We start from the raw sequence: 13,557 nt of genomic DNA, 5'->3' as shown, positions 1-13,557 counted from the left end.
AGATAACATATCCCACTATCATGGAAAGAGCTGAGGGTTTTTTTGATGTGAAAGGATATCTTTTCTAATACCTTACTGTCATCTGAGAAGATTCTTCAAATATCTGAGGATAATGGATACCAGGGATTGTAGTAATTGAATCGGTGGTCCTGGCATTCATTACCTCTATCAGAAAGCCATTGACTGCTGGAGATTCCATCCCTATTTCACCCTTTTTTCATTGTGGGAAATGGGATTTCCGGACCGAAGTAAATCCCAAATCTCTGCTTCTTTCTTTGAACTCATTTTAGTCATTATCAGGAATAATAGTAATATATTTTTAAATGATTAGTATGATCAACTGCAGAAATATTGTGTAAACCAGGACAGGAAAGAGAAATGTAGATTGAAAGTAGTTTAGTTTCTTACTTTGCATTGTATGAATAGTCTTTTCATTACCAAAGTTGATTTAATGCAATTCAGTTAATGTAGTGTAACTGTGGATTAAAATAATATAATCCCTATGAATGTGCACCTTCTATGGTAGGACTGAAATCTCTACAGTGGCTAGGATTATCAAATGAAAACCCATGGTCTGAAGATTCTGGACAGCAACAATAGGATCTCATAGAGTTTTACAAGTTCAAGGAGGGGGATGGTAAGGGAAATACACACTCCAAAATGGTGTTGGTGAGTTATTTTTGCTTTGGCAGTAAATCATTACAAGTAGATAAAACTTTGCAAGTAAAGTTTTATAATTTTAGGCAAAGAATATGGTTTGTAGATTTGATGTCTCTACTTGATTGATTAGTGCCAGATACTCTGAATACAATAAAATACAAGATTGATATTCACTGGGAATATAATACATGGAAAGAAATCTTAATTTACTAGTGTTAGTAATAACACGATTACCTCAGACATCTGTAATTACATTAGATTTGTATTGCACAAAATTATAGTGGGTTGGATCCAACGTAATTTAAATGTAAACAGAAGTACTGGGATTTGTATTATTAAAGAAAATTATTTTCTTTGGTTTAAATAGTCTTGTGATAGCAACTTTGTAGTCATGGTGTAGAGGCCACATAATGGATTTAATTTACTACACAGGAAGTTCTGCTACCACAAAACTGACCTCATAATGTAAGAAATCTACCTTGCAATCCTAAATTTGCAATGGAATGACAGGGAGCTTTCAAACAAGGATTATTTTTCATAGTAACGAATCTGAGTTTGGTATGTGAAATAGGTAAGATTACAGCGCACAAATGTCTGTTGAGCCATTAATGGTAAAGAATTGTGGTGAGGAGACAGCCATCTGTTTTGTGTTTTTTCTTGAAGACTAAACATAGTTCACATTGTATGAATAATAGTGTGTATATAAAGTGCAAATCTTTGGTGAAAACCATTACACAAGTACATATTAGTACTAACATAGAACACGTGCTTACTTAGGTGTTTAGGTAGTACAGTGATAGGTGTGTTAGAAATACCTAAAGACAAAACTGCGTGTAATGCACTATTGCCAACTGCAAGCATCCAAAAATCATGAGTCAGGCCCCTGCAAAAATCATGTGTGGCGCAAAAATCATGAAATTTGGAAAAATTGTTCAAATTTGGAAAAATTGTTCTAATTTTTTTCTAGTTTTTGAGCCTTTAAAGTACACTTGAGTCATGTTTTAAAGCTTTTCCCTTAGGATGTCATTCACCTGATGTAGATCTCAGCCACAAAGTTATGTGCACAACAGAAGCCTAGCAGTTAATCTGTCCTGGGCTCACTGAAGAGCCCTCTTCTATGACTGTAAACCATACAGCGAGCAGACAGAGGGAATTGAGAAGGACTACAAGATCTAAGGCTCCATGGATCCAGGGGGCCCAAAAGCCCAGTTGAGAGAAACCAGAAGCGCACTAGGCTAGAGCAGAGGTCGGCAACCATTCAGAAGTGCTGTGCCAAGTCTTTATTTATTCATGCTAATTTAAGGTTTTGCGTTCCAATAATACATTTTAATGTTTTTAGAAGGTCTCTTTCCATAAGTCTATAATATATAACTAAACTATTGTTATATGTAAAGTAAATGTTTAAGAAGCTTCATTTAAAATTACATTAAAATGCAGAGACCCCCGGACCAGTGGCCAGGACCCAGAAAGTGTGAGTGCCACGGAAATAAGCTCTTGTGCCGCCTTTGGCATGTGTGCCATAGGTTGCCTACCCCTGGGCTAGAACAAAAACCATAATAATGGCTTTATGTGTATTCAGATGGATCTTAGAAGTATTTTTAGTATTCTTATGCTAATTACGGGTATCAACACCTCAAAGCTGAGGTAGTTTACGAGGACTACCCTCCTACCGAATCTAATGTTCCATCTAATCGTAGATTCACTTCTTTGCTGTGTGATACTTCATCAATGCGTGGGAGGGAAACTGCCTCTTTCTCTCTTGCATCGCTCTCTCTGCATGGATGAACAGAATGTGGCACTATGGGGAGCTTGCTTGAGGACGAAAAAAGGCAACTATGGACCAGCAAGAGTCATTCTGGCTTCCAATCAGTGAATTGTTGCAGCAGTTCTCTGCTCTAGCCCTTAGCTTTTCTATTTAGTCCTTATTTGCCCCCTAGGGAAGAGAGCAGAAAATGTGGAAGAATTGACAAGTAGGCTGGAATTCTAGTATCATCAAACCCCAGTGTTCAAAAGCATGAGACAGATGCTAAAATTGGTTGGACTGGCTTAAAAATTGTAAATTAAACATTTGTTTTTGTTTGTCTTCTGCTTTGTTAGCCTTTAGGGGAGCCACTCCTATCCCCCAGATTTGTGTGTGATCATTTCATGTTCTAGATTAACCTTGAAGGCACACAGACAAATGCACACTGGCTGCTTAGGAATCTTAGAAGTTTAGGATTGGAGGAGATCTCAAGAGGTCATCTAGTTCAACTCCCCTGCTCAAGGCAGGACCAACCCCAATTAAATCATTCCAGCCAGGGCTTTGTCAAGCCAGGCCTTAGAAACCTCTAAGGATAGAGATTCCACCACCTCCCTAGGGAACCCTTTCCAGTGGTTCACCACCCTCCTAGTGAAATAGTTTTTCCTAATATCCAACCTAGACCTCTCCCTCTGCAACTTGAGACCATTGCTCCTTGTTCTGTCATCTGCCACCACTGAGAACAGTTGAGCTCCATCCTCTTTAGAACTCCTCCTTCAGGAAGTCGAAGGCTGCTATTAAATCTCCACTCACTCGTCTCTTCTGGAGACTAAACAAGCCCAGTTCCCTCAGCCTCTCCTCCTAAGTCATGTGTCCCAGCCCCCTAATAATTTTCGTTGCCCTCCATGTCACCAATGTCAAATAGAGGGGAATAATCACTTAACTCGATCTGCTGGCAATGCTCCTGCTAATGCAGCTCAAAATGCCATTAGCCTTCTTAGCAACAAGAGCGCACTGACTCATATCCAGCTTCTCATCCACTGTAATCCTCAGGTCCTTTTCTGCAGAACTGCTGCTTAGCTAGTTGGTCCCCAGCCTGTAGCAGTGCATGGGATTCTTCCGTCCTAAGTGCAGGACTCAGCAACTGTCCTTGTTGAACCTCCTCAGATTTCTTTTAGCCTACAATCCTCCTATTTGTCTGGTCACTCTGGACCCAATCCCTACCCTCAAGCATATCTTCCTCTCCCTCCAAGCTTAGTGTCATCCGTTAACTTGCTGAGGGTGCAATCCATCCCATCATCCAGATCATTAATAAAGAGTTTGAACAAAACCAGCCCCAGGACAGACCTCCTGGGGCACTCTGCTTTATACCACTGCCAACTAGACATCGAGCCGTTGATCACTACTCATTGAGCCCGACGATCTAGCCAGCTTTCTGTCTACCTTAGTCCATTCATCCAATCCATATTTTTTTAACTTCTTGGCAAGGCCATATCAAAAGCTTTGCTAAAGTCAAGAGATATAATCTATTAATCTTTTCCTAGTTCCTAAGGTGGAGAAGCTGCCTTTCTTTCCCTCTCTATTTCCTTTATTGCCCTTGTCCCCACCTCACTCACATTTCTCTACATGCTTCCTTCTGTCCTATTCTGTAACTTCTGCCTCATTCCTCCTTACCAGTGCACACTACATTCTTTTGCAGCATACTTTCCAGTCTCCTGTCCAGTTTCCAATCTTTAAATCATGTGGGTACAGACTGGCACAGATACTCTTTAATTACATGATCACATACTATTTTTCCACAGCCCCCCACCTCATTCGGTGCACAGGCTTGGTTGTGCCCACTGACTGAGTACTTTATTCAATATTTCTTTTTATTCTCCTCATTCATTGTGTGGCCTGATTGATTATTTACTGCATGCCAGTACAATAGAGATTTATTGCACTAATTACAGAATTATTAATTTCCTCAGGAGCTTTACTATGGTGCTCTTATCATAGTATGTTAGTTCTTTACAAACATTAATAAAGTTATCTTCACAACAATCTGTGAGGTGAGGTGGAATTATCTCTATTTTACACATGGGGAATTGAGGCACAGCGATTACAACCAAAATGATCAGAAGTGTCAATTTTGAGTGCCCAATTCAAGCCACCTAGAGCCTGACTTTTCAGAGTACTTCATATTTTATAGTACATATTTATCTTAAGAGCAAAGCTTCTGTTGAACTCAGTTGCTGTGATCTAGCTGCATATCTGCAAATCACACTCCAGGTGTCTGAAGATGAGTACCCGGATAATGAGGAATACACAGGGTGGAGAGGGTGGAGCATCCTAGATCTCAGGCTTCAGCCTGAGCCCAAACATCTGCACAGCAATTTTAAGAACTGCAAACCTAAGTCAGCTGGCCCAGGACAGTCATAGAATATCAGAGTTGGAAGGCACCTCAGGAAGTCATCTAGTCCAACCCCCTGCCACCATCCTCTTTATAACAGCCCTTAATCTATCTAAAAACTGTTATTGGGTTCCCCACGCTCCCTGCCTTTGCATTGCTACACTAAACATATCCAACTCTTTCAACCTTTCCTCTTAGGTCACGTTTTCTAAACTGTCCTTTTTACTGCTCTCTTCTGCACTCTTGCCAGTTTGTTCATATCTTTCTCAGCGGAGTACCCAGAACCGACCACACCTGAGACCTCACCAGTGCCAAGAAGTGCTACCACCTACAGTGGCCACTTGTGAAACCTGTGACAGTATGATTTGCCCAGCATCACATAGGATCTCTGTGGAAGATCTCTAGGGCAGCATTCAAAAGTTAATTTGAAAACCAGACTTTCTCTTCTTGCAATCCCTCACCCCTTTCACAACATGCCTTCTAACTTTATGCATCAAATGAGGAAGGGGTTCTATACACAATAGTTTTCTTCTCTGCACAACTCTGATCCCTGTCCATCCCATGCACTGAATAAAGCAGTGGTCCTGTGGGAAAGATACTATATAATCATGTAATTATAGACTGTATCATAATGTATACACACGAAGTGGGGGTGAATTAAAGTTGCACAGACAAACTTAATTCAGGCATTTCCTAACTTGTGTGCCTTTGACTTTGTAACCTTAACATTCTTTCAACTTGTTTTTTTCTTAATTGTATAACAAGAGTATACACGTACATAATACTTTCCCTTTATTTCCAATAGCATATCTAAATCTAAGGGAGGGTGTCATTTGACCTGTATAATAACAAGTTCGTCTTGCAGGATAAGGACCCTGATGCTGGTGTGAAGGCTCTGGTTAGTGTTTTATACAATTACCATATGTGTGATAGGAAATTACCTGTTATTTGATTTGCATAAAATTATAGTTGCTAAATATTCAAGCATGTGCTCTATAATAATTATTTATATTTCAATCTCATCTAGAGGCCCTGATTGGGGATATATCCTGCTGTGCCAGGGCCTGTACAGACATATAGTGAAAAATCTTCCTCTGCTTCAAAGAGCTTATAATCCTGAAAGTCTAACTCTAAGAAAAAGTTAACTCAATGAGCGAGAGAGAGAATTTTGAGTCCAATCCTGTTCCCACTTAACTTAGTGACAAATCTCCCTTCAGTTTTAGTGGGAGCAAGACTGGAGTGTTGCTAAATCTCATGATCTTATCACAAGTCTCATTACAGTTGATGCTTTTATTAAAGCTCCAGGTTCTGGAGACAGATGATTGCAAGAGACTTTCAGCTTTCATTAAAAAAAAAAAAATTGTTTAGCCCTGATAAGAGAGGCTTGAAAATTTGACATAAGTCCACCCTAAAGGCTCAGAAACCAGAAGGCAAATAAAAACAACCCAAAGTTTATTACTTCCTATGTCTCATGTTTTGGGGGCCTGACTCATGATGTTTTAATGCATGGGACTGAATTCTTTGTCTTTTGGGACATTCTGCTGCTCTTCTAAATTGGGTTTTTCTAGTCACCATGTCATTCTTCTCCCAATACTTATCCCCTTCACAAGAAGAGGCTAGTTACAAGCTCGTGATTTGGGTCAGTACCTGCTGAGGAGTTATACAATACACCTCTACCCTGATATAACGCGACCCAATATAACACAAATTTGGATATAACACAGTAAAGCAGCACTCCGGGAGGGTGAGGCTGCGTGCTCCAGCAGATCAAAGCAAGTTCAGTGTAACGCAGTTTCACATATAACATAGTAAGATTTTTTTGGCTCCCGAGGACAGCGTTATAGTGGGGTAGAGGTGTACTTTGCAAGAGGGATCTTAATTTAGTGTTGCATTGGTAGAATAGCATGCTGATGAGGAGCATGCTTGTACTGTGATCAGGGTTTTTATCCAACATTGTTAGTGTGCCTTTTTATCGCAGGAACGGTGGAGGGCATATTGCATGAAACGTGCATTATTTCTACTTGACGCTGTACCAGCAGCTGTAGACAATTTTAAAATTAAATGCATATTTTTCAGTTTGGGAATATACAAACCACTTTCAGACCTCTTGGCATCTATTGTAATATTCTCTGGCAGAAAAATATGGTCCTGGATTAGCAATAAAATTAACTTTCCCATTGTATTTTTCTTTATTAATAATGTTTTATTAAAATTTACCAATGTAGATTATGGGGAAAGATGCATCATTTATTCATGTGGATAATGCAATAGCATGCAGAAGTAATAGTGTAGTTTACAATATAAGACTTCTGGGGGTTGTGCATGAACTACTGTAGCAAAATACTAACTGCTATTTTAGTTTGATTTTTTTTCAGTTTTTTCCTGACTTAATTTGATAACTCTTAATTTTAACTAATTGCTGCTCTAAAAGTAATGTTTTTCATTCTTCATTCCTCATTATTTTGTTACAATAGTTGCATGTTTCTATTTCTATCTGAACGGTTTCAATTCCCATCTCACACTGACGGTGTGGTCATCTGAAGACTAATTTTTTTTAAATTATTACCTAGTAAAGTTTCTGTCCCATCTATATTAATTTAAGATTTATTTCTGATGCAATTGCTACTTGGGAACATACGGTTATCAAGCTTGGGCAATCTACGCTCAACTCAATTTAGATTTATATTCATATGGTAACATGGAAATCTAAACTTTTACTATATATAGGCCTTCTTGCTGCACACGCACACACATACTTAGGATGCAAACTCCTTCTCCCCTTGAGTTGACTTTCTTTTCATCGTGTGCAACTTTGGTGCTTCCCCCCTTGATCCAGGCTGAAATGGAATGCTTGTTGCTAGCAGGGAAGGTAATAAAGCATCCACTTCCTCTCTCTCTAATGAGAGAGACAGTACAGGAGCAGGAGAGCTGAAGTTGGTTACCCACGTTCAGTGGTATTTAGAAGCCAAAAATGAGAACAACAAATAAAAATTCTGTCTGTGATGATGATGATCCAGTCCAGAAAGCAAAACGATGAGACTCTCCTGTCTACATCAGGGCTGTTAGCAAATATGAAAAAACATACATAAAAATGCTGATTTATAGCAATTTACCCTAGGAAGTAGTAAACAATATCCCCCCCGTGCCCACCTCAAATCCTTTGTTAAAGGGAGTCTGGCAGAAGCGAAAATGATATGTCCAAAACAATTTCTTGAAGTACTGTCTTCCTGAGAAGCTAACTCAGGGGTGGGCAAACTTTTTGGCCTGATGGCCACATTGGGGTTGCAAAACTGTATGGAGGGCCAGGTAGGGAAGGCTGTGCAACCCCAAACAGCCTGGTCCCTGCCTCCTATCCAACCCCTCCACTTCCTACCCCCTGACTGCCCCCTCAGAAACCCCGACCCATCCAACCCCCCCTACTCTTTGTCTCCTAACTGCCCTCTCCCAGGACCCCCACCTCTATCCAACTCCCCTGCTTCCAGTCCTTTGACTGCTCTGACCCTTATCCACACCCCTGCCCCTTGATGCCCCCCCCCCCGGGACTCCCACGCTTATCCAATACCCTGTCCCCTGACCGCCCCCCAGAACCTCCGCCTCATCCAACCGCTTCCTGGCCCCTGACTGCCCCCTGGGATCCCCTGCCCCTTATCCAACCCCTCGGCCCCCTTACCAAGCCGCTCAGAGCAGCATGTCTGGCAGCCGTGCTTCCTAGCTGGAGCCAGACACATTTCCGTGCTGTGTGGCTGGAGAATGCAACCCCACTGCACAGAGTGTGGCCTGCATGGCTGCGGGGGAGGAGGGACAGTGATGGAAGGGCCAGGGGCTAACCTTCCAGGCTGGGAGCTCAGGCGTCAGGCAGGAAAGTCCCATGGGCCATACTTTGCCCACCTGAGCTAACTGTGAAAGAAATGATCGAGGAAGTAATATTAATCTATACACTATTTTAAGTAGGTACATGTTTTAACATTCATAATACAAGGACAACACAAATCTCTTTAGATCATTATGCATAAACCAAAAACTACTTTTTATAAAAATTAAAACAAAGGCAAAAAATCCCCAAACCCAACAACACTAACTGTAATTGTTCCCTATCTTGTAAAGAAACAGAGATTTTATTGTATATCTATATTATATTCTTTAAACTAGTATTTCTACAAATCCAATCCAACAATGAAACCTTGATGGAAAATTCTCAAAGGTGGTTTATTTCACAAGCCTGTGCTGTATAATGTTAATAGGTGAGTTTGCCTGAAATGTCCTCTATAGATCAGAAATAAATTGATATTGTACTTCTTTTAAACAAAGAAAATTTGCTGACTGAAATAGAAAGATGTAGAGCTTGTTGAAGAAATGGACACATTTCATAAAAACTTTTGCAAAAACTGCTTTTCAGCCTCTAATAATGGAGCCAGTGTCCCCTGTGCATCAGTATGAGAGAAGTTGAGGGGGAAGGGGAAAGACTGGCTAAGCATGTAATAAATCATATTGGGTCATTGCACTAATGAATAGTTTGGGTCTGAATCCTCATTAGCTTGTCTGCAGGAAGAGAAAACTAGTAAAACAGGAAAAGGACTTATCAGGGAACCTGTTTGCCGATACTGTCCTGGGCTTCCATTGTTGAAGGACATCCTTTAAGCTAATTTCAGACCCATAAAAAAAAATCTATATGGTGATTAGTAACCAGTGGATAAGAGCAGAGAGCCCAAGTGAATAAAGGCCATAAATACCAAGGTCCTTGGGATAACAGCCTGTAAAACTATAAAAAAGCGTTACTTAAGTGACAAAAGAGAGACTCTGGTAACAAAAAGTGTCAGCCCACTAGACACGAATCCATATTCATGCATGGAAGAAACATTTTCAGTTTCGTCTACAATGCGGACTTTTCCTGCAAATAATATTCATTTTTATGTTAAAAGCAACTCTTTCTCCTCGACCCTCCGGGATTTTTCAGAACCCTTAAAGCTAACTTTAGTTTCCAGAACTTAATATTCAACATTTATGCCAATCTCTCTCTCATGGAGTAAGTGACTGGAGAGGGCAGGTGAAGCAAAGAATGTTGATGAGCTCAAGGTGGCATTAAGAAACCTTTAAAAGGAAAAGACAAGTGTATGTTAAAACATCTTGTACTCAGTGCTTTTCTGTGTTCCTACAGTTTGATTTCTCAAAACTATTTTATGATGTGGCATAATTTTGTATCTCTTAACATGAGAAGAGTATTAAAGTGAATTTACAAACCACACATCTGTTTGCTCCTAAGGCCTGATTCTCTAGTCACTTACTGATGGGAATAGTATTTGCCACTACAAGCAGTTCCATTAAAGTCAATGGAACTGTTGGCAGTGGTAAGCATTATGTCTGGTAGTGTTAGTAGGGTTAGCCTTTTACTTTAATTAAACTTTAGTGTGGTGTTAGCCGAAAATGAAAACAGTGAACTTTTAGCATCCTTAAACACAATCAAAGGTATGTGACATGTTTTTGCCATGGTTTACAGATTTTAAAAATATTATAAATCAAATATTGTTATGTGGCTGGGATCTGATTTTAAATGGAAGCTTAGAATTTGCAGTTGAGTTCAGATAAGTTACAATTTCTGTGTGAAAATTATAGTAGCTGGCAAAAATATACCATACATATGGCAACCTGTTGAAACCAGTTGTCAGCAAGTAATTTTGTTGCCAAAAGCAGAAATTGAAAGATAAAGGAAACCCTTAGAGTAACTTGTGAAGCCACTCTAGGCAAGAGGCTGAAATTCATTTTGAAATGTTATCTGAAGAAGTGGGTTTTTTACATGAAAGCTCAGGCCCAAATAAATCTGTTAGTCTGTAAGGTACCACTGGACTTCTTGTTGTTTTTGTGGATACAGACTAACACGGCTACCCCCTGATACTTGATATCTTTATCATTTGTATTGACCGTTTTTGTTCCTTATTGATGTAGTCTTGGACCAAAATGTTTGGTTTGTATTGTCAGATCATACTGTGTAGTTAAAGACCTTCATTTTAATATTTGTATGGCTTGCCAGGCATTTTAGAAAAAGGGAAAATAGTATTTTAATGCCATTTTGTGACTGAGTGCTTCTTTCAACAGTTCTTATTTTCGGGGGAGTGGGTGTGGGGCTCCATATCTACAGGTCGGATTATGTGAACGCTTACCCATGCATGAGTAATTCTACTCGTGTGAATAGCCCCATTTAGTTCTCGAAGACTTCTGCACTGATTTGATTTACTCAAAGTTTGTGGAGGATCAGGCCCAAAGTTTGTATTTCAATTGTCTGAGAACTCTAGTTGTCATTCATTTGAGAGGAACAGATGTTACCTTTTTCTCAAACATTATCGGAAAAAAAGAAATGTTCTGTTGCCCAAATAGGCATCTTTTTTATTGTGAGAAAAGACGGTAAAAGGCTGTAAATCTGCCTTCTCATTATGAAGGGCAACAATAGATTGATTTATGACAAAAAGACAACTGTTGGACTTATGAAAGCTGTATGTAGAAAAGTGCAAGTTAGCACTGAGCTTTACAATGGCTAGATATTATTGCTGTTATTTTTTACAACGATTTAGTGCTATATTAATCAGAGGGGAAAGTATATAGCCAAAAAGAGTTGGAAGATTTCTCTTTTAACCTGCGTAACACATCATAATGATGCAGTTACATAAAGACTAGGGAGGTTTTGTTTTTAATAATAGAGTTTAAAATTCCAATTCTAAATCCAAGTTATCATACTTCCAGTAGAGCATTTTTCTCTTCATGTTGAAGGATTTTAGCCTCTCCTTTAGCTTTTTCTGCTATCTTGTATTTGTTTCAGATGCTTGCTTGCTCTTATATTTTTAGGCATTGAGACAAGAAGCCACAGAAAGTTGTAGGGGAGAGGTCAGGTTGGGGTGATTGCAAAATAGTGGTAAAAAGGCATGTGGACTCAATAGAAGACTTGTATACCATTATGGCAAAAAATGTATAGATTAATATGGATGAAACTGATAAGGTTCTACAGAAAATATTCTAAGCCATTTATAGAATTAATAGAAAATTATATACTCTCTATAGAATTCTGTTGCAAGGTTATGATTCTCTATTGAATGCTAAAAGTTGGTTTTAACAGTTCTTTAGAAAGGTGTTCTATTGAAATCTATACCTTTAGAAAAATTAAACCCTTTTAGTTCAATCCTTATTAAAGTCTGTGGGGTTTTTCCATAAGGGAAAAGTGTGCTGAGGAGGAACCCAAATGGAGGCAGAAAAATATATTTTATTTATATGTAATATATCCTTTGGTGATGGTTTAAAAAAATTGTCTTAGGCTTTTTCTGTTTGTCATCTAGCCTGCTTTACTTGGGTCCCTTCTCCCTTCTGGAGTCCTAATCATGATTTATTTGGAAAATGTTGCAACTAAAGTTGGACAAGCCTGCATTATAAAGTCATTTAAACCTGTGTGTTATGTAACTTTTCAAATTAGGGCATGGGTAGCTTATTGTATAGAGTATTGGTTTTGTGAAAAAAAAGCTTTTGTATATGACCTGTAACAGTGCGTATGTTTTGTATACATAGTAATTTGTACACCTTCTGGCTCTCTGACACCATGAAATGGTCAGGAAATAATTATTGTTGTGAATATCATCCTGTTTAGTGGCATTTTTCCTTGCAGAGAAGTGCATGAAGCAGTAAACTGTGCTCTTTTGTTGTTGTTAAAGTTTGGAGCAAATGTATTTATTACTGTGTGTTTGTGTTTGTTTTTTTTAAGTCTGAACAGCCTAGCCCTGCCAGTTCAAGCTCAAGCTCCAGCTCCAGTTTTACACCATCTCAGAACAGCAGACAACAAGGTACCAAACAAGGAAAAGAAATTGAGAAAAGTGTGGAATGAAGGGGCCAACCAGTAACATGATTGATGGCATCTCATTACCACTTTTCTGTCTTTTTCACAGTCTGAAATAGTGACTTAGCCTCTGTTCTGCTTCATCCTTTTTCTTCAAGGTGTATGTGAACATGATTATAACATGTTAAGAAGCAGAAAGAGAAATGTATATTTTCATTCAGAAGAGGTGGTTATTTATTTGTTACATAGAACCAAGAAACGTGCTAGCTACTTTACAGATGCTAGATCCTAAAGATCTTGCAGTCATAATCTTGCAGAAGGATCAGTAGATCTTTATTACTGCATGGAGTCCCACAGGAGTTGATCGGACTTCAGGTAGGGAATAAGGGTCTGTATTTGTGGATCCCTTTGAAGAATCATGAGACTAGAGTCCAATCCAATGAATTGCTGAGCATTTCTGTCTACTCTTTGCTGCCCTTGTGTGCTCATGCACACACACAGTGAATTTATTAAAAGTTGGATAGCACTTAGCACCTCAAGGGGTTAGGCCCTTAAACTTCCAAATGATATATTTACTTTTAAAAATAATCTGACATAGAGAACGTTATTGTTAGTCTTTAAGGACACATTTAGATTTTTCTGGCTAATAATTTTGGCTCTCTCAGAACTCAGTAAAGAAATGTAAGTTTCCGCCAGGAGAGCCTGCCAAACCAGTTTTTATATAAATCAATTGAGATTCGTAAGAGCTATTAAACCACTTAGTTCCTGTTTGGCTTTTTTCCTTTACTTTGTCAAATTGTACAACTGATATGTTCTTGATCAGCTTGGGGTTTTTTAAAGCAGGAAGCTTTTGACTGAATAAAATTGAATTTGTTTCAGAGTATGCATTTATATTCCTCAGATGTATTTTTTTTTCTTTAAAATGGAATAGATTAGTACTGCAGAGAGAGAATTCTG

The 13,557-nt window shown here is 38.9% G+C and overlaps 1 protein-coding gene across 4 annotated transcripts in view; it reads left to right on the top strand.

Annotated features, from left to right (window-relative positions):
- Window positions 1-13,557, top strand: part of MLLT3 (MLLT3 super elongation complex subunit) — a 223,675-nt gene that overhangs the window by 184,645 nt on the left and 25,473 nt on the right. For 3 of the 4 annotated variants that reach the window (XM_030567652.1, XM_030567654.1, XM_030567653.1), the window contains one exon: window positions 12,529-12,607. The exons of the other annotated variant lie outside the window; for it this stretch is intronic. In XM_030567652.1, the coding sequence (XP_030423512.1) occupies window positions 12,529-12,607 (79 nt within the window). The remainder of the gene's footprint in view (window positions 1-12,528; window positions 12,608-13,557) is intronic. 4 annotated transcript variants of the gene reach the window in all.

Source organism: Gopherus evgoodei, chromosome 6 (genome assembly GCF_007399415.2).
Source record: "Gopherus evgoodei ecotype Sinaloan lineage chromosome 6, rGopEvg1_v1.p, whole genome shotgun sequence".
Lineage (NCBI taxonomy): Eukaryota > Metazoa > Chordata > Testudines > Testudinidae > Gopherus > Gopherus evgoodei.
This window is presented reverse-complemented; position numbering and strand designations above follow the sequence as displayed.